Source organism: Monosiga brevicollis, genomic scaffold (genome assembly GCF_000002865.3).
Source record: "Monosiga brevicollis MX1 MONBRscaffold_2 genomic scaffold, whole genome shotgun sequence".
Taxonomy (NCBI): Eukaryota; class Choanoflagellata; order Craspedida; family Salpingoecidae; genus Monosiga; species Monosiga brevicollis.
The window spans coordinates 3,550,501-3,577,957 of record NW_001865039.1 but is presented as its reverse complement, the minus strand read 5'-3'; the positions used below and the strand labels follow the sequence as shown (position 1 = coordinate 3,577,957).

The 27,457-nt window shown below is 55.2% G+C and overlaps 6 protein-coding genes across 6 annotated transcripts in view; 2 read left to right on the top strand and 4 right to left on the bottom strand.

Moving 5' to 3' along the window:
- The window catches only part of MONBRDRAFT_31084 (uncharacterized protein), a gene marked incomplete at its 3' end in the record, with an annotated part of 7,595 nt that extends 2,230 nt beyond the window's left edge, over positions 1-5,365 (bottom strand). Inside the window, exons 1-10 of the mRNA XM_001742432.1 lie at positions 5,043-5,365; positions 4,787-4,952; positions 3,016-4,711; positions 2,361-2,399; positions 2,220-2,256; positions 2,088-2,163; positions 1,663-1,989; positions 588-1,472; positions 309-498; positions 58-124 (exon numbers count right to left, since the gene is read on the bottom strand). Coding sequence (XP_001742484.1) covers positions 58-124; positions 309-498; positions 588-1,472; positions 1,663-1,989; positions 2,088-2,163; positions 2,220-2,256; positions 2,361-2,399; positions 3,016-4,711; positions 4,787-4,952; positions 5,043-5,342 — 3,783 coding nt within the window. The 5' untranslated portion in view covers positions 5,343-5,365. The remainder of the gene's footprint in view (positions 1-57; positions 125-308; positions 499-587; positions 1,473-1,662; positions 1,990-2,087; positions 2,164-2,219; positions 2,257-2,360; positions 2,400-3,015; positions 4,712-4,786; positions 4,953-5,042) is intronic.
- Positions 5,366-12,510: 7,145 nt separating this feature from the next.
- Positions 12,511-14,365, bottom strand: MONBRDRAFT_35754 (uncharacterized protein). The gene is made up of 8 exons (XM_001742431.1): positions 14,210-14,365; positions 13,982-14,083; positions 13,791-13,886; positions 13,360-13,697; positions 13,163-13,261; positions 12,999-13,064; positions 12,862-12,925; positions 12,511-12,786 (listed from the first exon to the last, which is right to left on the bottom strand). The coding sequence occupies exons 1-7, from the start codon at positions 14,354-14,356 to the stop codon at positions 12,889-12,891; spliced, it is 885 nt and encodes a 294-aa protein (XP_001742483.1). The 5' UTR covers positions 14,357-14,365; the 3' UTR covers positions 12,511-12,786; positions 12,862-12,888.
- A 167-nt stretch (positions 14,366-14,532) lies between these two features.
- On the top strand, positions 14,533-17,810 carry MONBRDRAFT_31083 (uncharacterized protein; the record flags this gene model as incomplete). The annotated part of the gene is made up of 9 exons (XM_001742867.1): positions 14,533-15,795; positions 15,858-15,956; positions 16,033-16,088; positions 16,174-16,255; positions 16,565-16,678; positions 16,798-16,835; positions 16,912-17,053; positions 17,189-17,362; positions 17,456-17,810. 9 exons carry the CDS (start codon positions 14,533-14,535, stop codon positions 17,684-17,686), a joined length of 2,199 nt encoding a protein of 732 aa, XP_001742919.1. The 3' UTR covers positions 17,687-17,810.
- Positions 17,811-18,534: 724 nt separating this feature from the next.
- On the top strand, positions 18,535-19,118 carry MONBRDRAFT_2652 (uncharacterized protein; the record flags this gene model as incomplete). Its single annotated transcript, XM_001742866.1, has 2 exons — positions 18,535-18,568; positions 18,667-19,118. Coding segments are annotated over 2 exons (486 nt in total), but the record flags the coding sequence as incomplete, so codon positions are not given.
- A 1,308-nt stretch (positions 19,119-20,426) lies between these two features.
- MONBRDRAFT_22637 (uncharacterized protein) lies at positions 20,427-22,908 on the bottom strand (the record flags this gene model as incomplete). The annotated part of the gene is made up of 9 exons (XM_001742430.1): positions 20,427-20,499; positions 20,543-20,699; positions 20,812-21,304; positions 21,410-21,985; positions 22,104-22,252; positions 22,282-22,429; positions 22,516-22,551; positions 22,664-22,773; positions 22,863-22,908. 9 exons carry the CDS (start codon positions 22,906-22,908, stop codon positions 20,427-20,429), a joined length of 1,788 nt encoding a protein of 595 aa, XP_001742482.1.
- A 435-nt stretch (positions 22,909-23,343) lies between these two features.
- MONBRDRAFT_31081 (uncharacterized protein) lies at positions 23,344-25,982 on the bottom strand (the record flags this gene model as incomplete). Its single annotated transcript, XM_001742429.1, has 9 exons — positions 23,344-23,439; positions 23,596-23,704; positions 24,115-24,352; positions 24,484-24,648; positions 24,744-24,816; positions 25,003-25,126; positions 25,236-25,452; positions 25,617-25,824; positions 25,932-25,982. The coding sequence occupies 9 exons, from the start codon at positions 25,980-25,982 to the stop codon at positions 23,344-23,346; spliced, it is 1,281 nt and encodes a 426-aa protein (XP_001742481.1).
- Between the last annotated feature and the right edge of the window lie 1,475 nt (positions 25,983-27,457).

The following is a 27,457-nucleotide window of genomic DNA, read 5'->3' as shown; positions in this document are numbered from 1 at the left end:
ATGCAGGTACGTGGTCATTTGTCGACGAAATGCCGCATAGATGGTGGCTGGGCTGACCATCGCCTGCAGGGGCGCAATATTGAAGAGGAGGTTGTAGTGGTTTCGAGCGTCCCTAACCCTAACCCTATCGCAATGTCATCGTCTCGTCGTGGCTCATGTGGTCTTCATCCAGCTCGTCGTCGAGGAAATCTTCGTCGTCCTGCTCGGCATTGTGAAAGCCATTCTCGTCGTCGAGGGTGTCCAGCCCGCCCCGCTTTTGCAGCCAGCTGCTCAGCATGTGCTCCAGAGGCTTGCACAGCAGCAAATACATGAATATCAGCGTGCTGATTTCCTGGTCCATGTATCGAAAGGTGTGCTGTTCGTTCAGGGACAGCCAGTAGGTCTTGCTCACGCGGGTCAATATGGAGAGCTGCTTCTCGGCAAAAAACGCGGCTCGTTGCCGGCCCACGCCGTTTTTGTAGGACAGCCCTTGATACACAGAGGCTCGTGGCGGCAGACCTAGTCAAAGGCAAGCAGGCATGAGTGGCAGGAACAAAGAAAAAAAAAAAAAAGAAAAAAAAAAAGAGACGGCCTGATTCCAATCGTACCTCCGGCAATGTGCGTGGAGGTGAGGGCTAGCTCGTTGAACCTGCACACATATGAAAGCCATACCCGCACCCTGTCCTCTCGAAAGGTCAGCTCGCCACTGGACCCATGCTCGGTTTGGATAAACTCTTGCCGCAGACTCGGGGTCTGGCCAATGTGATCAAACAGCGCTGTCTCGGCTGGACTGCCATGGCCCACCCACCAGTTCTTGACCCTGTTGGTCCGATCCTCCTTCAATCGCAGCCGCTCATATTTGTTATCGTACTTTGTCCGCAGGCCTGAGACCAACAAGAGGTGCTTGTCCAATATTTCCGTCATGTCTTTGCGCATCTGCTCCAATGCGGCCCCGAGCTCCTCCACATTGAGCTCAATGCCTCGACAGACAATGGTGCGCAGCGTCTCGTCGCCATCGGTTCGGACCTCGACGTCGACTCCAGCCTGCCCCTCGGCCATGCTCGCTGTTCGTGCCATGCTCTTGCGCTGGCTCAAGAAATTCACCAATCGGCCGGGCTGCATATACGGCCTAAACTCGTTGGACACTGACCATGACTCATTCTTGCCACGGCGAAGCAGGAACAATTTGAAAACGTACAGCAGTCCAGCGGGCGTCGTGGTCCACTGCCTGATGTCTTGCAGGATGCCGCTTCCTTTGGACACGGCCGTGCACAGTAAGAAGACGTTGACAAAGTGCACCTTGTCGTCGTCAAAGAGGCTCAGCTTCACCTCCACCAGGGCCAGCCACAGGGACGTGAGGGGCTCGACCAGCTCTTTCTTGGTCATTTCAGCGTCCAGGCCCGCCCTCAGAGCCACGGTGGCATCAATTACCGCAGGGCCACGGCTGGCAAGCACCTGGCCCAGAAAGCTCGACGGGTCGGGGGCTGGCGTGGCTTTCAGCAGCAGCAAAAATTGAACCAGGCGTGTTCCAAGACTCAGGTACCTGCTGACGGTTTGCGGCTACACTTGCCGCATGGGGCGATGCTGATACTGCCCTTCATTGCCGTCAAACAGACGCGTCACCGCAGCGGCGGCCAAGCCCTGATCCGATAGCTACTCATAGGCCGTCCGGAATAACGATACATGCTCGAATCGAGGAGCGTTGACGGGTGCAGTGGCCCAGGTTGACCATGCGCTCTGGCTTCAGCTCGTTGATGACCAGCGTTATGCCCGCACTGTCGTAGAACGGATGCATCTGGTGAACGCCGTGCGGGCATCGCTCATCTTCAGCCTCTGAGGCCATGACCCGGGTGCTTGAGATGAGCTGCTTGAACCGCTGCTGCTCATCCAGCTCCTGCTCGTTCTCGCTGACAACGGCTGCCGAAGCGTCGTGGCTCTCTTCGCCAATGACCTCGACACAGCGGGCCCCAGCACCACGCAGCGCTTTTGCAGCTTGACAAGTCGTGGCGGCTGATTGATACCGGGGTCACCAACATGCTCGGTGTGCAAGTGGCAGTGCAGGCTATTTTTTGACGTGTAGCATGCTCGGCACTGGGGGCCACCCACACCGTTCAGAATGGGGATGCCTTCCACAGGTATACTAGACTCAGACCTTGCCCCAGTGTCCATCGAGGGCCCCTCGGGCTGCAGTGGACGTAGGAGTGCTGTAGCGTTACAATGTCCTCTTGGGTGCAACGTACATGATGTTTATTGAGCAAATGACGGGGAACATTGCCGCTGAGGACGCATTGACGGCACGTGTACATTAAAAACGCTGAAGAAGGGGCACGAATCCCCTGATGTCGGACACGAGCATCTATGCCCAGTAACGCCCGTTCTACTGGTCAATGTTGACCACACGCTTGGATGCACGCATACGCCTGTGTTTATGAAAAAAGAGTAGCGTGCCCCGTGGGAGGGATAGTCGATTCTGCGTGCGCTCTGTGGACATCGTCCATATGGCAAATGTGAGATACCTAGCACATGGTGCCCTGTTCCGAGGAACATTGTGATTAATGTGTGTGACATGGGTGAGCCGGTTCGGTAATTCAAGCACCTGAAAGCTGACTCCAACTCTCTCTTTCTCGAGGTCGTTACTTCAAATATTCGACGTTTTACATGTTCACATGTCAATACACGCACCATAAACAGCTTGGTCACCCAGTATTAAATCATTGCCACCGATAGGATCAGGGTAGTGTGCGTGTGTGCGTGTGTGTGTGTGTGTGTGTGTGTGTGTGTGTGTGTGTGTGTGTGTGTGTGTGTGTGTGTGTGGTTGGGGGGACAGGAAGAGTGAAATAAAATGGCATCGTGGTGTCAGAACTTGAGATTGATTGGTGCTTGCATTAGGCGCACTGCTTGGCACAATTTGTGAGGCTGACTCTTAGGTGTGAAGATGTGTCCTCATTCGGGCAGTCAGTTTTTGATACAGCGCGCATTCACGGCTTTGACAAAACATGGGGACAGGAGTTGGGTCAAGAACAACAGCTGCCTCACTTATGAGGACTCCCGGTTGCCTTGCCAGACACAGAAACCTTGAACTCCGACAAAAGCTCGCACTCCATACACAGCGTGGCAGCGTCATCCAGGCGGAGCTCCTCCAGCGCAGCCACCAACTCCTTCCGATTATCGTCATCTTCTAAAAAGTCCTGCATGACACGTGCCAAGGCAAAGCCATCGTGCTCCTTGTCCATGGCTTCATTTGGGTATGCATCATCGTGACGATACGGCTTCAGCGCCTTCGCTTTCACGGCATAATTGGAGACATACAAAGCCCTATTGGCTCCGTTGGCGTCATCGGCTGGGAGGAACCGGCCGAGATCAAAGTCAATGAGAAAGGCCGCAGGATGCCCGTCCCAGTCGCTGCAAAAAAGAATGTTGCGAGGGAGAATGTCGCCGTGCACAAAGTCAACGCTGTGTATGGCCTCCAATTGGCGGATGACTTGGACCAATTGCTCGAGCTTGGTGGGGTGTGCCAGCTCCACGTAAGGGTAGCTGAGCACATGCACGGCAGTCGCAAGCTCCGTCACCTTCCATTTCTGATAGAAGGTGCCCGTCGCATCCAGTCGCCGGAGTTTTTCCAGAAGTTTGTCGTCGGGCGGGCAGCGGCAATTTGCGGGAGCCACGCAATTGCTCAAAGCGCTGCAGAGGTCTGTGCGACCCCAGTAGTCAAAGTGCTTATACACCTTGCGTTGCTTCTTGTCGCTGTAGACCTGCACGTTGGGACCAAACGATTCAATCAACTTCCAGTTGTGTAGGTCCTCGAAAGGGCAAGGAAAGGGTTGTTGGGGCAATGATGGCCGCGTTTTTCTTTCTGTCCCATTTGCCAGCAAGCCTGCCAACTCCTGATGCACAAAATCCTTGCACGCTTGCAGGATGCTTTGGACCTGCTTCGAATCATTCGATAAGCTTGCACAACCGAGGCGCAAAAAGAACACTCCAGAGACTGCATCTTGGTTGAGACTGTGGCCTTCAAGTGCAGGCAGCAGCTGCGACAAGTAGGGCTTGACCAAGTCCCAGCGCCTTTCAGAAACCATCAAGGCCAGGTATGCGCTCACATAATCTCCTACCACGTTGATGTTGACAATGGGCCACTCTGTGCGCATCTGGCCCGGCAGCCCCTGAGACTTCTTGCCGCTCTCATAACGTGTTGCGATGGCTCTCAGTCGCAAGAGTTCATTGGCAACCTGTCCCCCGTATTCGTTGAAGTTCTGCGGGGCCTTTTTGCACTCGCCCATGACGACAACGTGGTGGCTATCATCAAATCCCGCCCAATCAACATGGGTGTTCTGGTTGCCGATGGAATATTGATGGACAACGTCCAGGCCAAAGTAGCGACGCAGCACGATACTCAGTCGAGAAGAGATGTCGCTTTCCTGCTGGAGCACAGACAATCGGGAATGTCGCTCAACCTTGACCGCCCACTCGAGGTTCTCAATCAGCTCGTTGTCGATCGTCAACTCGGAATCCGCGCAAAGCTCATCAATGTGCCGGACAATTTTTGCTGCGTAGTAGTGGTGGCTGCAGGGAAGTTCTGCGACGATGCAGTTGAGTAGTTGATTTGCAGCGGTCAAAGATGGGGTTTGCGAGGGCGCTATCGACGGCATCTTGCCAATGACCGATTTTTTTGTTTGCCACGAAAAGCCTGCACACGTGCAATCAACAACGGTCATGTAGTGCTGTTGCTCGCCAACTGTGTTCAGGTGCGCACAGCAATGACCAAGAGCAGGCCAGATCTGGGGTGGGTGACAACCAACGACAGACACACCTTTCAAGGGGAACCGGGCCTTCATCGCTTCTGATGAGGTTTCGTTGTTGATAAGATCGACGACATTTTCATCAAAAACATCATCAGCAAGGTCCATCATCTTCTTTCGCAGGGTCTTTATGTGGTCCGAAGTGAGGCCGCAAAAGACGCTTTGTAAAATTTTGATCTAACGGCCGCAAATCAAGTGAGGCTGGCGTGTGCAAAGGTGGTAGGTAGGCCTTGATGTTGTAATCACCCCAGACGGAGCACGACAAACCTTTTCAGTGCACACTCTACGCTTCTCCTCGCGACGCGCTTTTTCGGCCTCGGCTCGACGCACTTTTTCGGCCTCGGCATGAAGCTCGGCGATACGCGCTTCGGCCTCGGCTTCGGCCTTGCGCGCTTCGGCCTCGGCCTTGCGCGCTTCGGCCTCGGCTAGACGCACTTGGGCGTTCAGCCGCGCAAGCTCATTTTGGGAAGCTTGTTGTGGCTGTTCGCTTTCAGACCGTTCAGGGCTTTGTTCTTCAAGCCGCAACTGCTGCAGACCATCATCCAGCGACGGTCCATCATCATCCATGGTGCGCGATGCCAAAGGGCGACGCTCACCAAGAAGACAAAAAAAAATAAAAGAAAAGAAAAAAAAAAAACTCGAAGCGTTGCAAGGATGAAGACACAGAAAGAGAGAGAAGAAAAATGCAAGTCGACAAACCCTTCCCGCCATTTCTTTTTGCTTTATGCGCTATAAATAGATTCTTGTTCTTCGTTTTTTTTTTTTTTTTTGGTTTTTTTTTTTGGATAACAACTGCTGTGAGTAGTTTTGATAAACTTTCGTAGTGCTGCCTGTTGGCTGAGTGTGGGTGAACTTCACCGTATTGATTTGCTGCACGAAAGGTAAGACTTAGTCTTGTGCGCGAGACACGTCTTAAAGGACAGCAGTTGAGAACAGTCTGGCAAGCGCGAATGCCCGCGGTGTGCGGGGAAAAAATTTTCATGTGCTTTCGAAGCGCCGCAAAGCTCGGGCCTGTACGTGTACGTGTGATGCTCCTTTGCCAGCGATGACAGCTAGAAGGCAGTCCAAGCTCTTCGGTAACCGCTTTAACGCTGCCGACCATATCAGACATACCAAACCCAGATCAACCATTTCTTACAGCGAGAGAGCCAGCAGCTATAGCAGGTAAGCCATCATGACTGGACTGGCTCGCTTGTTCATGCAATGTGTAGCGCGCGACTCTAAAACCGTCGATAGGATGTGGCTTTGAATTGGTAAAATTAATGATGAAAGACGCAGCTCACTCCGCATGACAGAGAAAGCCCAGTGGCTATTGAAACACACTTGCATAATTGTTTTGGTCTGTTACACGCATCATGGTGGTCTCGGTCCTCACTATAATACCATCCAACCATGAAAAAAGTCTGTCGCCTCTGCTATCATATCACAGCCCTCGCGGCTGCCCCGATCAAAATCTCAACGCTTTCAATCACAAACTCCACAAGGTGCCAATGGCCTGCCGGCAGATGCTTGTCTTCCATGTACAGCCATGCGACAAATCTTTCGCGAAAATGTCGCGTCTGCAGCGTCCCCGGCCGAAGATCGTATCCCATTCGCTTGGCCAGTTGGCGCAGCCGCGGATGACAGTCGGCAAGGAGGACGATGGAGCTCAAGACTCGTCCAAGGCCTTTATCGATTGCACAGCCCGGCAGATGCTTCAAGGGGTAGCCGCCGATCCTAGATGGCATGCCACATCTGGCGCAACATTCTCGTGTGGCAGATTCAAAATCAATGTTGCACTCGTCGGTTCTGTGCCCCGCGAGATGGCACCGGGTGCATGTGTCGTCTGATTCGGGACAGATATGTTGAGCTTGCCAGACGGCTTGAGACTGGCGAATGGTACATGGCATGCAATAGCCGTGCATCAACCTCAGCGCATCCAGAAACTTGTCAGCCGCTGCCTTGTGGATCAGGCGCGAGCGCGTCGTCCTGGCTCGCTTGTTTGATCTCAGGCGTGGCATCGACGCCGCCTCACTTCTTCGCGATGATAAAGCAGCCGGGGGCAATGTAGCAGATGTCACTCGTTTGGCAGAAGGCCATGCAGGATTTGCGCCAGATAGTCCAGACCCTTGGTTGCCCAACAAAGAGCAAGGGTGCTGCGTGGCCTCGGCCTCTGCGGCGGTGTCTGCATCAAGAGGGTCGTCACAATCGGAAGAGCTCTCCATGGGTGCGTCTACGGCAGCTGTGCGTTCCGCCAGAGCGCGGGCACGCGTATGACGCAGCGCTGCCGAGGGCACGTTTGCCCTGGGCCGTGGTGGCAAGGCATCGAGAGCAGAAGGCACGGGCAAACGCATCGGCAAGGCCGAAGGTACCGGTAGAGATGGCAGCGGTGCTCCAAGACTAGGTAATAAAGCCGTGTGAATCTGCGTAGCCTCGTTTGAAGCTGCAGACTCTGTTGCGGGCTGAGACACACTTTCACCCTCTGACGTGGTTTTGACCCGCAGACCTGGCACGGAAGAACATGGTGCATCATCTTCTTGCAGTTCTGTTAGGGAATCAAACTCAAGCTCAAAGTCAGATGTCGTCGGTGTTGCTGGCAGAGACATGATGGGTTCTGCGGCCTCTTTGTCAAGCCGCGCTGCACGTGGCCTTGGCAAAGCATCAGCCATGGCCGAGCCTGCTTCAGAGGCTGTCGTCACGCCGGATGGTGGAGCTTGACGATGGTCACTGCTCTGCACTGGCTGTGCCCGAGCTTCTTCCTGTCGCTGTGCCTGAAGCTCGAAATCTGACACCGTGGGTGAATCTGACACAGGCATAGGCTCTGCGGTGGCTGCATCAAGTCCAGCACTTGACCGTGGCGATACATCAGCCATCACTGCAGTCTCGCCTGATGGATTGACATGTTCACGATGTGTGACGATGCTTGGCTGCACTTCCTGTGCCATTTGCGTGCACACGTCACAGAGAGCCTGGCCGGTGGCAAGGCATGTAGCAGCGCGGGGATCCAACATTTTGCCAAGCGTCCACCTTCGACACACACTGCCCTCGACAAAGGCTTCCATGCCTGGTGCTGGGCCGCACCTGACTGGCAGCCACAGCTCGGCAGCTCCGCCCTTTCCATCACGGCCAGCGCGACCAAATGCCTACAGCCGATTACATGCACACCATTAGCTCAACCAACCATTGATTTTTTTTTTTTTTTTAATTGAGACAGTTCCGCGGACGTCTGAGCAACAACTCACCTGTACAAGGGTATACACGTCATGGCCACTGCCATACCATAGCACGTGGCGGACGGTAAGCAGGTCCACATCCATGCTCAAACAGCTGGTGGCGACAATGACGTCGCATTCACTCTGTTGCCACCGCGCCAGATGGTCCTTCTGCGCCATCTCTTCCAAGTCTGCATAGTAGGGCAAGGCTGCATAGCCGCGTGCGTGCAGCTGGTCACACAGCAGCTTCACCTCGGCCACCGAGTCACAAAAGACCATCATGTGCACACGCTCCTCATTCGCCTGACGCGTCATCCGCTGTCTGTCTACAAGACCTTGCGCGTGCGACAAGAAGGCCCGCTGGTCGCCATGATGCACACGCAGCTCCACATTGTGACACATCGTTTCCAGGCGGTACAGTTTGCCCCCTGCTTGCTGACCCAGCTGTCGAAAAAGCCGCTCTTGGTCGCACATGCATAAAGTATCAGTCAAGGCCACGCGCTTGATGTTGGTCCATCCGCCAGAGGCCACGCAGGCCCCGACTTGAGCCATCATGTTCCGGTGGCTGGCATCAGAGATGAGCGTGTGCGCCTCGTCCAGAACAACGGTTCTAATGCCCTGGAAGCAAGCACGTGCGTGCAGGGCGTCAGAGCCCGCGCGAACAAACTTGTCAGTCGTGATGATAAGCACGCCCAGGCCAGCTGCTACCGGCGTTGAGGGGCCCAGCCACCTTTGCGCACTGTGGCCAGCCGCCTGCAGACGCCGCAGCAAATTGTCTGCCGAGGTCGCAAAAGGCACAATCCACAGCACCGTGCCGGCATGCGGGTGACAACCCAGTTCGGGCATGGTACAAAGCTTCTTGTCCATGTCTAACGGCGCGACAACAATCAGCCAGCCATCCTCGGCCCGATGCTGGTCAATGGCCGCTGCCAGGTCCAATTGTTCTTGGCTTTTAAAGCCGTGGCCCCACGAGATGCGTGCCTGCTGAGCCAGTTGGGTCATGTAGCCGATATCATGCTCAGCTTGCGTATCCATGATGATGCGCCCGTCTGCTTCAAGCTTTGATGACACGCTCCAGCTCATGGGGTGGCGACCTTCCAAAGCTTCCCTGGCGGCTGTGAGCTCGGCCACGCTGCGCTTGCGGTCAAGACCCAAGAAGGCATGCCAGCTTTGTGAGGCCAGCTGATGCATCAGACGTGATGACATTTTGGCTTGCAATTGGTTGCTTGTTGTGGTAGCACAGAAGTCTTTGGCCATGTTGCCCAAGGGCTGTGCCTGGGTGCGCATCAGGCTACCTAAAGTGCTCACGGGGTCGGCAAAGAGCCGGTTTGTCACAAATGTTGTCATCCAGAAGGTCGCGGCGTGTCGCCACTTGGCCACCCCCAGCGTTGGCTGATGCAGGTAGGCGGTCATTTGTCGACGAAAGGCAGCGTAGATGGAGGCTGGGCTGAGCATGGTCTGCAGAGGCGCAATGTTGAAGAGCAGGTGGCTGTTGTTATAGTGGCGCTGAGCGTCTTGTACCTCGCGTCGCAAGGTCATGAGATCGTCGTGGCTCATGTGGTCTTCATCCTGCTCGTCCTCCAATGGATCCTCCTCTTCCTGATCATCGTCGTAGGTTCCACGCCCACCATCGCGAGGGATTTGAAGAGCGCCCCGCTTCTCCAGCCAGCTGGTTAGCATCTGCTCCAGAGGCTTGCACAACAGCAAATACATGAAAATCAGCTTGCTGACTTCCTCGTCCATGTACCGATAGGCGTGCTGCTCATCTAGAGAGAGCCCGTGGGTTTTACCCAGACGAGTCAATATGGACAGCTGCCTTTCAGCAAAAAACACGGCCCGTTGCCGGCCCACGCCATTTTTGTAGGATAGCCCTTGATATACGGTTGCTTGAGGTGGCAGACCTAACAAAACGCCAAAGCCAATGCAAATAGGTAAGAATAATACAATTAGCATGTCAAACTTCTCAAACAAAGTCTTTGCTGAACCGCAATCATACCTCCAGCCACGTGCGTGTAGGTGAGCGCCAGCTGGTTAAACCTGCCCACAAATAGAAGCCATTCCCGCACGCGGTCTTCTCGAAAGGTCGGCTCTTCATTGGCTCCTTCTGGCCCGAGCTCTGTACAGATAAACTCTTGCCGCAAGCTCGGAGTCTGGCCAATGTGATCAAGTAGCGCCCGCTCAGCTGGGCTGCCATGGCCCACCCACCAATTCTTCACCCTGTTGGTCCGATCCTCCTTCGAGCGTAGCCGAGCATACTCGCCAATGTGTTGCTCTCGCAGACCTGATTCCAGCAAGATGTGCGTGTCCAGGACCTCCTTCATATCGTTGCGCATCTGTGCCAGGGCGGTCCCAATCTCTGTCACGTTGAGTTCAACACCTTGACAAACGATAGTGTGCAGCGCCTCGTCCGTCATGTCCCCGTCCGTTTGCACCTCAATATCCACTCCAACCTGCCCCTCGACCGTGCTGACAGAGCGAGCCGCCGCCATGCGCTGGCTCAAAAAATGCACCAGCCGTCCGGGCTGTAGGAAAGCTCTGAGTTTACCCGCAGTGGCCCATCGCTGTGCCTTGCCAAACCGGAGCAAAAACAGCTTGAAAATATAAATCAGGCCGGCCAGCGTTGTGGACCAGCGCCGGATGTCCTGCAAGACACCGCTTCCCGTGGAAACGGCCGTGCACAATAAAAACACGTTGACAAAGTGCACCTTGTCGTTATCAAAGAGATGTAGCTCTGCATTCACCAGCGCCAGCCACAGTGCCGCCAAGGGCTCGACAAGATCTGCCCCGCTCAGTCCCGCATCCAGCGCCTCTTGCACGGCCAAGGCAGCTGTAGTTATGGCCTCCCCACGGCTGGCAAGCACCTGGCTCAAAAAGCTGGATGGCTCGGGGGCTGGCATCGCTTCCAGCAGCAGTAAAAAATGCACCAGGCGCGCTGCGATGTTCAGGTTTCTGCCCATCGTGCCAGGGGATACTTGGGGTAAAGATTGCGGCTGAACCTGAAAGTCTTCATCTTTGAACAAGGACGCCACGGAAGCAGCCGCCAGACCGTGCTGGGACAATTGTTCGTGGGCCTCCCAGAAGAGCTCTTGCATGCCCGACACAAGTGGTGCGGGTGGGGTGTCGTGGCCCAGCTTGAGAATTTGCTCTGGGGTCAGCTCACTCAGGATCAGCGTCATGCCCACGCTATCGTAGAACGGGTGCATCTGGTGAACGCCGTGCGGGCAGCGCTTCTCCTCGGCCTCTGAGGCCATGGCCCGGGTGCTTGAGATGAGCTGTTTGAACCGCTGCTGCTCCTCCAGCTCCTCCTCGTTTTCGCTGACGTCGGCTGCCGAGGCATCGTGGCTTTCTTCGACAATGACCTCGATACAGCGGGCTCCAGCGCCGCGCAGCGGCTTTTGCAGCTTGACACGTCGAGGCGGCTGCTTGGCCTCTGGTTCGTCGGGATGCTCGGCTACGATGTGATTCCAAAGGCTTCCTTTTGTCGTAAAGCATGCCTGACACAGGGGGCAACCCACACCGTCCAGAATGGGGATGCCTTCAACAGGCAAACGAGGCTCAGATTCTGCCCCAAGGTCGATCGGTGGCTCCTCGGGCTGCAGCGGGCGCAGGAGTGCCATGGCTGCATCAATATCTTCTTGGCTGCACCGCACATGGTGCTTTTTGAATAGATGATGCGTCACCCTGCCTCTCAGGACATGGCCGCACTGCGTGCACACTGGAGACTCAAAGACGGGGGATACAAGGCACCCAATCTCGTCCATGAAAATTCGCGCCGCGGCAATGCCGTGCTGTTGATCAAGCTTGACCACACGTTTTTTCGTGCGCGTCCGAGCAGGTTTTTGACGATGAGGAGGGCAGGCGGCAGGCGCAGCCGGTACTGAAGTCGGCATGTTCTCATGGTTGTGCCGGAGATGAGACTTGAGGGTGTTGGCGCGTTGATGAAAGTAGCCACAACCTTCCACCGGGCAATGAAAGGTTCCGTCCTCATTTCGATGCTTGACAATCAATTCCCCATTCAGCTTGATTCGCGTGCTTTTCTGGTGAACCTATGTCCGAGGACAGTGAGCCGTCGCGATGTGTTTTTCGCAGAGAAGAAAGTGAACAGGAAGAGCGACGGTCCAACGCACCCGTGAAACATGTTGTTCTCTGGCCAACCGACTGTGAAAGGTCAAATCACAATGGCAGCACGGGACTTCACGGCTCTGTGACATGGTGGTGAGTGGTGGGATTCGATCGAATCAGCAGCACCAAGAAACTGTTGAACGTTACAGAACACAACCGTGGTCTGACATTAATAATTTTCAAAGAAAAAAAAAAAATCAATGAGGCCAACAGCACCATGTATTCCCATCTGGTCACCCACGATAGTACTAGCATGGCCCAACATGGCTTAACTGCGGCGATCGGACGAGAGCCGGTGTATTCCATGTGGTATGACCGTTGGCGATATACGTTAGCCATAAACTCAAATATGAAGCACATTTTACAATCCACGGGCACCTTGAAGCTTCACAGCGATGACAACAAGAAGTTTGATGCCTCGAGAAATCTGATTATCGATTGGAAAAAACTCACAGCGCAGCATTCACACCATCAAGGGAACAAAACAAGTCGCCCGAGAATTGCGCAGAGATCGATGCTCACGGCTACGACGTCGACCCAGCATCAACTCTAGTGCCTGAGTTGACATTGTATTTCTGGAAGGCTGCACAAAACACCGTGGTCAAAGAGGGCCATTGTTTGCCGCCACCCAACGCTGACTAGGACAGCCGTTCGGCGCGCGGAGATATTGTGGCGTATCCGTCTCAAGTCATCGGCGACTGCGCGCGGGAGACAGGCCGCCGCGGCAGATGAGAGAGCGCGCGCCAACAAGTAGCCGGGATTGCAATACCCACCCGCAGCAACTGATGAGCCGTATTCTGTCATACAGCGACTGCGCTGAAGCAGCTCGTACAGGACCTATCGACACAGGTAGAATACGTGAGAAGTTACACAGCGGTGCGCTCTGTACCAAACTGCAGAGCATTCTTACGGCAGATATTGTTGCATCCACCTCCTGCACCGAGCGCAAGAGAGTATTGATGGGCGTAAACGCACGCTGCGTTGGGTTAGGGTTAGGGTTAGGGGACGTTTTTGAGCGAATTGTGGCTGACAGTGAGGGCCGAGTCAGATGATGTGAGAACCAGGATGCCAGACCTCGTCTTCCCGATCGACATCCGCCTGATGGGCCAGAAGAACGCGGACAATATCCCAGCTTCGGGCTCGACACGCGAAAAGAAGCGCTGTGCGACCCAACTATCGCACCAACACATCAAAACCCGTCGTGATGGGCAGCTGCAAGACCTAACAGCAGGTCACCAGGGTTTGGGATTACGAGAAGAGATGTCACCTACCTGATCTGGAGCATCAACTTCTGCGCCAGCTTCAAGGAGGCATGCCACAACAGCCAGATGATCGTGGAAGCAAGCGTGGTGCAAGGCACAAAAACCGTCCTGTAGACCTCCATGCACCGCATGAGGCTCAAACCTGAGCAGCCTACCCCCAAGCAAATAGGCGTCTTCTGCTGCCCACTGCTCCACATTGACAAGCTGCCGATTGCATCGGGTTTGCATGGCTTCGGCACTCCTCTGACCTTGTCGCGCTCGTTTACAGCTGCGCCTCGAGCAAGGAGCAAGCCAACGAGTGCCACATGCCCGTGTGCACTGGCAGTGTGCAAAGGTGAACCCCAATCCTAAATTCAGGAGCCCTTAGTTCCAATCAGAGGAACAGCCAAGAGGCAACGCCAAACATGCACGCTAAATACCCTTGCAAAGGGGGAACGCACGTCTAAAACATGAAGGTCCGCTCCGCAATCCAGCAAGAGTTGAGCCGTTTCATATTGTCCAGTGCTGCAAGCCACGTGAAGTGGTGTTCGCTCACGCTGTAGTTGCGTCGTTCATTCCGCAGCAGGGTGAGCCAGCCCTCAATGACAAGACTGCTTGAGTGCCTGGGTCGTTGACCACCTCTTTGGCTTACCTCGGTTTGAGCACTAAAATCGGCACCAAGGTCGAGAAGCCGTTGGATGATGAAAGCTGCCCCACTGATCGCGCAGGCTTTGTGCAATAGGGTCCAGCCCCTCTGCCACGAGCACAACCATCCAACGAATGGGAAAGGACGCACAAACACGATCCCCACCCCGCCATCACACACAGCACAAACCGAAAAGAGACGGAGCTGCGCACATGCTCATCACGGCAAACGCACCGAATCCGACCAATGCTGCACAGCAGCCTCGCAAATTTCCCTCTCACTCTCCTCCATTACCACGAGACACGTCTCAAACTGCCGTGAGCCCAGGAGCGCCACCATGCGCTGTGCCAGCTCGTCCACCTCCATCGTCCCCACCTCCATCGCCGCGCCTCATTCTCAAATGTCTGACAAAATTATTCACATGTCAGATAATAAATGATGACATTGTTAAAACGTCTCCATCGTCACACTTTTCCTGCGAAATTTTTGAGATTTTTTTTTTTTTTTTTTTTCTTTTTCAAGTGGAGAGAACAGACGCCCCAATCGCACCAGCGTCGATGGCGGACGCGGTGGTGGAGCAACTGCAGGCCGAGCTGGACTTGATTAACCACCAGCGAGAAGGCTTGCTGGATGAGGATGGTGCCAGTGCTCTCTACGGCCGTGTACAAGATGGGTTTGCGGAGATTGAAGATGCCTATGATCTTCTTGAGGAGGACGATCAGCTAGAGGATGATGAGCGCCAGCGCCTCTTTGACGAGCTCGATCGGATCGGCAATGAATTGGATGATATTGCCGTGACCTTTGAGCAAAACTTTCCGCATCTTGCGGCACCTGAAGAGGAGGACGTTGCAACGGCCGCCAGTGCCGGCGCAACTCCGCCACCCGGCGCTACCCCATCCCCGCTGGCGCCTGCGGCCTCGACTCCAGCACCGGCACCCGCACCAGCACCGACTCGCTTGCGTGTCGTCGCTGACTACGCGGGTGAGGGTCCGCCAGAGCTTCCAGTTATCGCGGGTCAGCTTTTAGAGCTACTGGAGGTGGATCAAGGAAATGGATGGACCTATGTCACCACTCAGGAGGGTCGCGCAGGCTATGCACCTACATCTTACCTTGAATTTTTGGATGGTATGCCTGGAGATCGGCAGTCCATTATGCCGGCGCCCAAAGCAGCGCGCATGTCCATGGTTGGGCGTTCTGCACCACAATTAGACACAACGGTAGCCGCGCAACCACATCGCTCCCCCTCACCGTCCACAGGGTCCGAAGGCTCCATCGCCACGGGTCCGCCGCCGCCCGTGGCCAAGTCGGGGGAGACAGCCGTGCGCATGGCACAAGAGCCTCCACCATCAGCTGCCCCCTTGAACCCCAGAGCGCCCGCGCGGGCTTCTGCGCCACCTGCTGACGCCGCTGCGCGTTTGCTAACACCCGGCACAGCCAATACACCCAATACGGTCTTCTTTCCCGCCAGCGAGACATCGCGTCCCAGCACACGTACGGCCATGGCTCGCTTGGCCGCAGCGGCGGCCGATAACGATGGTGCCAGCGAGGGCCTGAGTGAGCGGGACCGGGCGTCCTTGGTTGCCCGGAGCCAGCGCAAGTCACGTCTCTCCGTTGCTGTATCCTCGGTGGCTCAAGACATGGATGCCGGGATGCAGCATGTACCAGAAGCCTTGGCCAGGGCTGGTTTTCGACCATCTCTTAGTGCAGAAGCGCGAACGCACACGGATCCACTGGCGCTCCTTGGCTTGCAAACTGATGATCTGGGCTTTGACTATACCCATTTTGCATGGGACGATCAGGGCCAGCTTATCCCAGCTCCGGTAGGTACCATCTGCCACTGCCTGTGCGCAGCGAAAGGCTCACGCACAATCATACATTGTAGGTTGCCTTGAGCAAGACGTTGAAAATTCAAGACGCAAAACACATCCCTGTCCCTCCGCTGGCGCGAGGCGTCACTATTGAGGAGCGAGTGGTTTTGCTGGTGGGTTGATCGTCATGACGTCGTCGGCCAGATATCGTGGGCGTCCTCATGTGGATCAATCGACACGTTGATATAGAGCCTTTTTGACGGCGAGTCGTTCCAGTCCAACGTGGCCCAGTGTCGCGCAGCCTGGTCAGACCTATGTACCTGCTCTTCTGCGCGTTTTCCAGCCTGGGTACCCGACCCTGCTTTCATCATCGTGACACAAACCTCACAGGAGCGAGAAGAAGCCGACCACATGGAAGTGGACGAGCTCGTCGGATCTACCCGGCAGTTCCGAGGCTGATAGCATCTTCATCGTGCGCTCCGAGTGGGTCCCAAGCCTTTCCCTTTGCACGTTGGTCGAGGCCCGCTGGCGAGGCTGTTCAACTGACACACCAACCCTGCCTTTGAAATCTTGCGTAAACTAGCTCGCGGAACACTGCACTTTCCATCCTGGTTGAGCTGGTCACGACCTGCTTCAGCCCCATTCGTGGGCGCTTTGATGTGCGTCTTGTGTCGGGCTTGGATGAAGCCTGTTCTTTCTCGTACATGAATTGGTTCTCTACGCATCGCTTCTCATCTTCAGTCCATGTGAACATTACTTGGCCATATCCACGAACATGTAGATGTGCAACGGATGGGCACTGCTGCCGCTCTACGAGTCAAGCAGGGCCGTTGCGGCCAACAAAACTTACACTCTGACCTTGCAAGGCGGAACGCCATTGGAACGTGGCGTACAAGTATGTTTTGATCAATGTGACGCAGCCGCTTTTATGACATGTTGAGCTTGCCCTGTCCCAAGCGAAGGGATTTCCACCGGCCAAACTCTCTCACATGGCTGTTTGGTGGCTATAAGTAGCTGGGGAATGAACGAAAGCCTCCGACAATTGTTGTCAAGTAGGCGCCTGACCGACTTGACGGCGTCGACGATTTTCTCTCGTCTCATTTGCCGGCCACTGCTTGTGTTCTGCAGACTCAGTGGCATCAACAAGTCTGCGCAAGAGCTGTGCGACAGCATCCCATGCCCCATCATGACACAACTTAGCAACGTCACCTTCCTCTCCCTCTACCGCAACGCCCTTGTCACGCGTATTGTGCATCACCCTGAGATCAAGGTATGTCGCGTCGTGTACTGCGGCAGACACACCCCGCACCGCTGCGCCCAGCTGTGGTTAGACTGAACGGGCTCTTCTTTGCTTTGACCCGATACATCTTATTTCTTTTTGCATGCGCGCGCCGGCCTTGGGTAGAATGAGGGCATGCAGGCCATTTTGCTCAGCTCGTTGCCGGCTCTGCTGGATGATCCCTTGATGATGAACATGTTCAAGCGCGTGTGGGATACAAGTCTCAAGCTATTGAAAAAGGACAAGAAGCGCGACCCCTTGTACCTCACCTCATGGTTTGAACTTACGTTTACGCAAAATGTATGTTGTTGATACGGGCTTTGCGCAAGTGCGTCGCACTTTACACATAAAAGCCTGACCGCTTGACGTTGGCACTGCTAACCACAAACCTAGATCTGGCCCTTGCTCCACGTCGAGAATGTTCAAGCACCCTATCCAGTCCTGGCCGGGCATGGCATGCAACGCGAGTACGAGCGTAAGCGGGAAGCCTGGTTGCGACACATGCTGCAAAGCGACAACTTGGCTGATATGCTCTGCGACTACTCAAATGGCCACGAAGACACGCACGCACACGAGGCGTTTGACATTGCCGAGGTCTACTATCGTGCCTGCCCCGCCACCTGAGCATGACATGGACCCCTACCTCTAGCATAAACGACGACCACCTATCGTACCTGACCGACTGGGTGTTCTGCTTTCCCAAATGAGAGCATCCTCAGTAGTAACTAGTAATTGATCCACATCCGCCCTTGGCACGGAAAAGATAAAAGGAAACCACTTTACAATACTTGCTTGTTACCAAGTGAAAGACCGTTCAAGGTTTCGTTTTTTTTTTTGTGTGTGTGTGTGCATCGTCGTTGACGCGTGCCTGGTCCCGTCATTTTTGCCGTGTCACGTTGCCGTCGGGTGTTTGTGCCGGGTCGCGATTTGGTGGACAAAGGACGCACGGGTAGGTGGGTGGTCCGTGAACGGATAAATTGCTCTGAATTGTCTGGTGTTGTTGTGACTGCAGGCTGGATCTTTGGACTTTGGTGACAGCGTGGCACGCCACCGCGTCCCTGCCAAGCCTCACGTGTGTGAATGGGGATGCTGTCGCAGGAGGCTCTCTCATGCCGTCGGCCTTATCAGCCAAGCGGAGGGCACCGGCAAACCACAGCGTGGGCCGCAACACGACCGATCAAATCAGTGACCAAGAAGCCTCCACCATGAGCCGCAAGGGTGTAGCCGGGGGCACGCAGGTCAGCGCGCGCGCATGCGGCTCAGATCTCTGCTGCGCGGCACACCTATGCCTTGCCCCCTTCACAGTCGTCACTTTGATATCGACATCTCTCCCCGGGTCTTCCCTGTGCCTCCTTGCATGGTATTAGGTTTTCCCCCTGCGTGTTCTTGGTCTAGCTGCAGGTGCCATCCTGTTGATTTGGCTCCTCGCTTCATCACCCAGCCCTAGCCTCAGCTCGGTCTACTATGGTGACTTTTACGGCATCATGATCGATGCAGGCTCCACGGGTAAGATCCCGCGCTTTCCCCTGCTTCAACTTTCCGCCGAGCCTGCTGGACTTCTCACATTCGAAACCCTGCTGCATTGTGGCCATGGCTGAACGCAGGCTCGCGCATCCACGTGTATCACTTCAAGTCACTCGACGCTGAAAATGACGCTATGGAGCTTCAGTCTGAGGTGTTTCAATCCATCAAGCCCGGCTTGAGCTCCTATGCTGACGATCCCCGCGCTGGTGCTGAAAGCCTCATGCCTTTGCTCGACATTGCCATGTCGACGGTGCCTGAAAACAAGCGTGCCATTACGCCCATCAACCTCAAGGCCACGGCAGGCCTGCGGCTTCTGCCACAGGAGAAGGCGCAGGCGCTTTTGACGGAGGTGGAGTCCCTCATCAAGAGCTATCCCTTCCTCTTTGACCCCGAAGATGCTGTCGAGATTATGGAAGGTCTGAATGAGGGCAAGTTTGCTTGGGTCACCGTCAACTATCTTCTCAACACCATCGGCCAGCCCTCCCACCGCCAGTGCGTGGTTCTGGATCTGGGTGGTGGATCCACTCAAATTGCCATGGCCGTGGCCCACCGTGACAACAAGCTCATCTCCACCAACATCATGGGCACTGAACTTTCCATGTACATTTACAGTCATTTGGGTCTCGGTCTCATGGCCGGCCGTGGTGCCATGCTTGGCTTTGGCATCCCCGCCGGTGATGCTCGCCTCGATGGCGCGCAAAAGATCTGGTCGCCTTGCGTCACCACACCCGTGCTTTACTCTTACGATGGCAAGACGTACAAGGCCGAGGCTTCCAAGACTGTTGGTGCCGCGGCCTGCCGCCAGCACGCTCGCCGTGTTTTGATCAGCCCCGGCGGCTCCTTTGCCAGTGCCCCCGCTCAGCCTCAGATTGAGAACAACCAGCCCATCTTTGCAATGTCTTATTATTTTGATCGGGCCGTCGATACCGGTACGTTCAACCCAGGAATCCCATTTATTGCTTCGTTTGATGGTCGGCTTTTTGCCTCACGACCTCGCTCGATCTTGTCCCAGGCCTGATTGCATCCGATGCTGAGCGCGGTCTGCTGACGCCGGCCGACTACGAGCGCATGGCCAACGCGGCTTGTGGTGAAACTGCTGAACGAATCATGGCGCGCTTCCCCGCGGTGGATGCTAAGAACGCCCCTTTCTTGTGTATGGACCTCAACTTTATCGTTGCCTTGCTTGAGGATGGCTTTGGCATCAAGTCCAACGCCAAGCTTACCCTAGCCCAGAAGCTACCTTTCCGTGGTGAGGCCATTGAGACACAGTGGCCCTTGGGAGCTTCGCTCGAAGAGCTTTCTGAGGAGCTCGAGCGTCTGGGTTATTAGAAGCGCCTCGCCGGAACTAAGCATCTTGTCGAGTATCTGTCCAGTGTGAATTGATCATCGATTGAGTTTGATGACACAGAGAAGAAGTAGCAGCATCGTGGACGAAAACGACAAGTGACAGCGAGGCACCTCGTACACACACGCGACGGGAAACATAAGCCCACGACCAAGCGACGCATACACAAAAGTTGAAAGAGAGCCAACCAGGGCCAAAAGGCGCGCGTGGCGCGTCGAATCGTTTGCAACATCAATACGAACAAAACGGACTGTCGTGACGAAGGGAGGCGCAAGAAACCAGCGGCATTGGGATCAGGTCCTTCCACTCATCGAAAAATAAATAGGTCGCTTTAAAGAAGACGAGTGCCCAAGAGAGTGGCAAACAAGGTCAGAGCCAGAGCCGGGGCCGTCAGAGCACCGGCACCATTCTCATCATCATCGTCGCCGCCGTCGACATCATCATCCAGCTCCTCAATGTCATCGCCGTCGGCCACCAGCTGAACTGAAGACATGCTCACGGAGCGGCCAGTGACAGTGCCGTTGCCGGCCGAACCGTTGGCATCGTTGTAGGTGACAAAGGAGAACGACTGCTGCATTTCGAAGGTCGCTGGAGCCACCATACCCGTGTACTCAATCTCGACCTCGATCGAACCCTCGACAGAGCCTGAGCCGCTTGGTGTGCTCCACTCAATGGTAAAGTCGCCATCCTCCAGGTCTGTGATACCGGCAGCAATCAGCAAAGTGCGACCAAAAGCCGTAATCTGCGCCTCGGTAAAGGTTGAAAAGTCTAAGCAAACATAGGCAGGCAAACACCCGTGAGGTTTACATCAAATCGCTGCTGTAGGACGTGCAACAAAAGAGGCGGGAGGGGCCTGGAAGCAAGCGGGCTCAGAACGTACTCTCAGGCACGGCAAAGACGAGCTCGATCTCAAACTCGCTGAGAGTTTCGCAAACGAAATCTGTCATATTCTCCATGGCCGCGCGAATTTGATTGGTGGCCTCGGCAGGCACACAACCCTCTGTTGCGGCAATTTTCTCAGTGGCGCACTCGACGTAGTCAAAGACCAGAGGGCAGGCGCATACAGCAGCTTCAGTGGACAGGTCGCCAAAGGTGGCATTGCATGGCTCGACAGCCTGCACAAAGTCACGAACGCAGCTGTCGAGCTCGCGGGCCAGGTCGAGGGAGAGGGCAACGTTGCAAGTTTCGGAAGCCAGCTCAACCGACATGCTAGTCAGGTTCACCGCAAATTCGTAGCTAGACGAGCTGTTGGCATTGTCCACGTAGGCAACGGCGCCATAGGTGCCTTGCAGCTCCAAGGTGGCAGGTGGGGCCTCTCCGGCATAGAAAATGGTCATGTTGACGGCACCGCTGGCCTCAAGCATTGTTTCCCACTGCAAGGGCACGCACAAACACATGCAGCGTGAGATACAAAGTCCTCAATGCAAACTCGTTTCCTCTGCTGCTCCCAAATGTACTCAGGCGGTAGCACGACAAACCTCGACGAAAAAGGCGGCATCAACAACAACCTCGATGCCAGCCTGGCTGAGAAGACGACGGGCAAAGGCCTCAACCTGGGCAGTGGAAAAGGTCGAAAAGTTGCTGGGCACCTCGACGGTCAAGGTAATGGCGTAGTCCGAAAGTGCATCACAGGTCCTGTCAGAGTAGTTGGCGTAGAGCTCGCGGATTTCATTGGCAATGGGGGAGGACATGCAGCCGTCCACGGTAGCCAGGCTTTCCTTGGCGCACTCCATGTAATCAAAGGCCGCGGGGCAGAAACAAACTCGGTCATTCTCGCCATCGCAGTTCTCGATCGCATCGTAGAAATCACGGCTGCAGTTGCGCAGGTCATCGTAGGCACTCAGGGTCAGAGCCAGGGAGCATCCAGGTGTGTCAATGGCAAAGGACAGGGAAGGCAGCTCGATGGACGCATCGAAAAAGGAAACGGTGCCGTTCACATCCATGTAGAAGACTTGTTCGTAGTTGGTCTGAATCTCGAGGGCGGCCGGAGGCACGAGGCCGGCGTACTGGATGGTCAAATCAATGTCACTGCTGAAGGAGGTGTTGACCGAGTACTGTCGAAAGCGCAATCCGAGTCAACATGAGCTGGCGTGCATTGTGGGGTGCAGGGTAAGGGAGAAAGGGAGAAGGGAGCACCACGATGGGCATACACGGATGAGGTAGGCTACGTACGCTGACAACAAAGTCCACGTCGCGAAGACCGGTGACACCACCCTGCTCCAGGATGCGGCGGGCCATAGCGCGCAGTTGGGCACGGGAGAACATGGAGAAGTCTGACAGACAGTTGGATGTGAGGATGTCCGATCCCCTTGGCAAGCAAGCTTTAGGTTGCTGTGATAACAAAACTTACTAGTGGGGACGGAGATGGTGATTTCGAGCTCAAAGTTGGCCAATTCCTCACACAGGCCCTCAGAGTAATCAGTCAGCATATCACGGATCATGTTGGTGCCGTTTGTGGCCAAGCAGCCGTCGGTGCTGATGAATCGGTTGGCGGTGCACTGTGGACGTAACAACAAAACAAAGAAGGCAAAGTCAGTCCTCAGGCATTAGAGTACAACGACCAGCAGCGGGCGATGTGACAGACCTCAAGGTAATTGTGAAGGACAGGGCAAATGCAAGTCTAGGCATGGGTTCAGCGATTGAAAAGGATTACACAAGAAAACGCAATGAGATTAAAGTTAATGGCCGGCATGCACAAAACATCGATTCGATGCGTCAAGAGAGAAACGCACCGAGTCGGAGCTTTCGGAGCAGGCAGCCACATCATTGGAGAAAGCGGTGAGACAGGGCTGAATGTTGTCAAACAGATCCAGCGAGAGGGTAATGTCGCAGGCGGTCGTTCCTAGAATGCGGGTCCATCAGTTAGAAGGTATGCCACCAGCGAGCCGAGTATTGCATCGGTTGACTCGGGCAGCAGCAACCGGTTCGTACCAAGAACGAGGAGTGCCAGCAGGAGGCCGGTTGAGGCGGCCTTCATGATGTCGGTGCTTGTGTAAGAGCACGAAGAGGGTCTAAGCAAGTGATCGCTGTTCGCGGGCCGCTGGTTGGGTCGCTGAGGTGGTCGCTGGTGAGGCTAGCTTTGGAGAGGCTGTGCTGTCGTTGTAAAATGCCAGTCAACAGCCACGGAGCTGCACTTGTACGGTGCCCCCAAGCATGCATTCGAAACGGCACACTAACCCTTGCTCTCTACCAGGCACTGTGGGCATGCCATGTTACTTCGGCTCGAGCCTACTTGATAGTGTAGGTCACAAATCATGTTTCGCGAGGAGCGGGCACGACCGCAAGAGCGATCACGCATGACTCGATGCACGTCAGTCATGGGCAAGATAGCCTTCTTGCAAGCATCTGCAAAGTAGGCGGAAAAGGTCTGACAACACAACATTGATTTCACACAATTGTCAGCATTTTTGTGTCAGCATTTTTGTTTCAAAAAAAGAAGGAGTGTGTCCTCCTTGCCACGCATTTGAAAGATGGGTTTCAAAGCAGACATAAGCTCGCAGCGCAACACCTACGTACACACCTACATATGGACCACTCATACCGCTCGTATTGCTCTTCCCGTCATTGGCCATGCTGGCCTTGATCACCCAGGTCATGTTGCACTGCCACTCCTTCAACGAGAAGCCCATCCAAAGCCCCTGCCGATGCATGTTCTCGTTCTTACTTCGATGAATGTCTCTTGCTCATTCACATACGCAGGCAAGAGCTTGCACGATGGCGTCGAGATGGGGTGTTGGAACAAAAGCCGCATGCGAAAGTAACCAGCCAAGCACCTAGCCGGGGACAGAGGACAGATCGCGGGCCCAATCTGAAACGTTTGAAAAGGGTGTGTATGCATGACCAATTTCTGGCTACTCTTGCCCTGTGGCTTGGCACTCGGGCTATTTCAAGATGCTGCACATGGTATTGCAAAGCATTAGCTAAGAATGGCCTGCCTTGATCAACCTGTGCTGAATGCATGGCTCCATGACCATCGTGAGCAAGTGCGAGTCTGTGTGCTCAAGGCCCAATCAGGTGACTTTTGGTTATCGGCTCTCGGATCAATTGAAACATCAAACGCAGGGGAGTGCCGCACAAAATGCGTTGCCAACGTGAGCCAGATCAGGCAACGGCGAACAGACAATTGCTTCACGCAAGAACCAGCGTTGAGCACCCACACAAAAGGGCGACGCTTGGCGCCTACTCGGACGCTGTCGGGGGATTGCCACTGCCACTACGGGGTGCAGGAGTGGAAGCAACGGCAGAATCGGGGCCCGTCGCCCGTGGACCACTTGATAGGCGATGTGTGGTTTCCACCGTTGTCTGAAGGCTGCGACGCAGCGTGGTGGTCTTGAGAACACTGCGCGCACCAGCGCCGGGGGTGCCGGCCAAGAAGCTAGTGGTCGTCGTCGTAGTTGTGGCTCGCATCGGATCAACTAGTTCTACGTTTCGCCAGCAAGCACATGCACAAATTCGTTCAACCTGGCCATGTACTATACAAACGAGCAAACAAGCCCTAGTCCAGCCAAGGCTTGGTCAAAAGCATAAAAACGAAGCTCCTGTCAGGATGTACCTTGCTCCACGATGGAGGCCCAATCAGGAAGAGTGCCGTCTTTCTGATACTTGGATGGACTTAAAAAGTACTTTTCATTTCCCGGAAGGGCGGCAAACACGGCCGCGGCTGTCCAGAAGACACAATTGCTTTGAACCGGCACATCGTGAATGGCAAAGGCCCGCGCTACACCAAGAGAAGAGATGGGAACCCAGTGACGTGGAGACGAAGCAAATGCCAGACAAGAGCAGTAACAAGGGCTTGCAGCAATGCGGGTGTACCTTCATCGCTGGGAGCAGGCTCACACGCGGCCTCACTCATAACCAGAGTGGTCTTGCCGGATATAATCTTGCCCTGACAATGCAAATGCGTTTCGGCCCGGGTCAATTCGCGACGACACCACGACGGCCTGACTCCTTCCGATCCCAGACCTTTCTGACTGCTTCCGACCCCAGACCTTTCTGACTGAAACTGACAACCACGCCTGTCCTTCAACTCGCTCTCCTTTCCCCTTCCAAGCTAGCAGCAAAGCCTCGGTACCTTCATGCCATCGGTCTTGACTGGTTCCAGTGTTTCCACTGTCAGCACCAATGACTCGGGACTGGGTTGCTCGACCATGGCGTCGCGCCAGAGAGCCGTTGAGAGTTCCTCGGCCAGCTCCATCCTGAGTCCGCAGACGACAAAGGTGAGCAAACGGCCACTTGACGATAGATATCCTCTGAGGACGAGGTCATATCGGCTTTGGCTCTTGAAGTTCAATGCAAGCTGCGTACTTGATCTTCTCTACCGTACTGGCCATGGTGTAAAGCGGGCTGGTGTATTGCATGTCAAAAGCGAGGCGAACGCGAAAGCGCTGTGGCCCCTTCTCGACATGATCATTTGCTGACTCGGAAATGGAGCGCAAAGTGTGTGGTAATGACTGCAGCAGGCGATATCGCAAGCCTCGCAGGTGGGCGTGGCCACCCACTACCACCAGGTTCTTGGCAAGCTCTAAAAAAAAAAAATTACACAAATCAAAACTGAGACAATGGATGGCGGCCCACGCACAGAAGTTTGCCATGTATTGTTGACTCGTGCTTTTGCTGTTTTGTCGTTTTTTTCCCAGGCAACAGCGCTTGTGTTGTTTGTGCAGGTGAAGGAACATGAAGACTAACCACGGCGGACATCGACGGGACACGCCTGGAGGGCTGTGAGGATGCCCGTGACGAGGCCGTCGCCAAACTCGTCGTCTTCAAACAAAACGTCAGCCACATTCGTGCGGATGGCTTCATTGAGGCGGATGATTGTGCCGTCGGCCAGTCGATATGATACTTCGGGTACAGCACTGCCGTCAGCCGGGCCGCAGGCAAAGCAGGCTCGTGCCTAAAGGCAATTAAAGCAGGTCAAGCAAGGGCCACCATTGTTCCGAAGCCCCGAGGCGGGCGTGAGGCCGGGCTTTGTAACTCAAAAGGTTTGTCAGCAAGCCGTACCAGAATGTCTTCGAGCTGATCGGGAGTCAAGCTCTGAGCAAGTTCGGGCATGGTTGAGGGGGCGGTGCTTGACGCTCGCTCGATTGTGGCGTGCTGGGACAATAGATGCCTCAGGTAGGTCTGGAGATCGGCACCGCCGGACAGGCTCACAACGACACCACGCCGCACGAGCTGGCCGGTGTAAATTGGATATATCCGCGAATCAGTGTGCCCCACATCCACGATCAAGGCTGCCTCCACGGGCCACAGATAGCCAAAGGCATCAAAGTTGGGTACGAAGCATACTCCTTCGCACTGCGTGGGTCAGAGGAAAAATAGCAGCATTGCATGAACAGGGTGCAACGGCCAGGCTCGGAAGACATGAGACACATTCAAGCACAAACCTTGTAGTATGAGAGCAGGGCGTCGGCAATTGCACGGCGAAATGGCAAGGGGAGATGCTGGTCTTCGACCACGACAACCCGTCGATCGACTGGGCGCACCAAAAGAGTGTCATAGAAGATCTAAATGAAGCAGCCGCCACCAGGATATGGCAACGGTAAGTCATGATCATAGGTCCAAGGCAGCCTCAAGCAGTGAAAAGGCCCGGGCAGGTGTGGGGTGTGGCGAGGGCAGACCTTAAAAAGGGCATCAATAATCAAATCAAGGTACTCTTGCTGACTCGGAGCTTTTGACTCCGCTTCATCAGCTTCACCGGCTTCAACTGCACTGGGAGCTGACCAGATGCTTTGCAACAGATCCACGGGTTCATTGCGAAGATCAAGAGCGATAGGGATCATGGCCCGTGGGAGGTGCTCGCCGGCAAAGCCCGCCCGGATCCAGCGCGAGCCGAATTCGAGTACCACGGCGGGCCGCTCGCTGGCCACTGAGGTACCCCCACTGCCTTTGGGCAGGCCCAGTCCGACGGAGGACTTGCGTGCCCCCGTGCGGCCCAAATCGACTCGCCGGGCCTCGGGTCCAGGGGATGAGGCCGCACTGGCACGAGTGGCGATCCCCGCCAGATCACTGGCCGAGGAAGACGACGACATTTCAAATCGCTCCTATTTTGATGTATGAAAAAGCCTCTCCTCTTTGTGTAACCTCAGCACGCCCACGAGCAGCGAGCCGGTGATGGCTCGTCAAAGGTCCGTTCTTCTCTCTCTCCTTCTCTCTCTTTCTCGAACAACCTCTCTTTCTCTCCTTGTCTCTGCCCTACGCTTCCCCCGAGGAAGGAAGGGCGAGCGAGCGAGCGAAGGAGCGAGCGAGGCGGACGATCTACCGTTGTTTTGCGCTCTGACGCTTGGTAGCAATGAATATGCTGACATCCCTCGCCGCGACGACTTTTCAAGGTATCTACCCCCTCTGTGATGGTCGCTAAGCGAGAACGTTGCGTTGAAGGCGCTCTTGCTTGATCGGCTGCTGCAGTTTCTGTTGCCCTCGCGTCGTGAGGCGGGGTCGCTGCTTGCCTTCTGCTGGCCTGTTCATGCCGGGTGCGCTTTGCAGCCCTCAGTCAGCGTGAGCCGCCACGACCTCTTGATACGCCGGGG

What these genes read in the sequence shown, in the direction of transcription:
- MONBRDRAFT_35754 (XM_001742431.1), bottom strand. Translation starts at nt 14,356, where the DNA reads ATGGAGGTGGGGACGATGGAGGTGGACGAGCTGGCACAGCGCATGGTG. An exon ending in ATTTTAGTGCTCAAACCGAG is followed by an intron (nt 13,887 to 13,981) that starts GTAAGCCAAAGA and finishes ACGCAACTACAG; the next exon opens with CGTGAGCGAACACCACTTCA. An exon ending in CGGACCTTCATGTTTTAGAC is followed by an intron (nt 13,698 to 13,790) that starts GTGCGTTCCCCC and finishes TCCTGAATTTAG; the next exon opens with GATTGGGGTTCACCTTTGCA.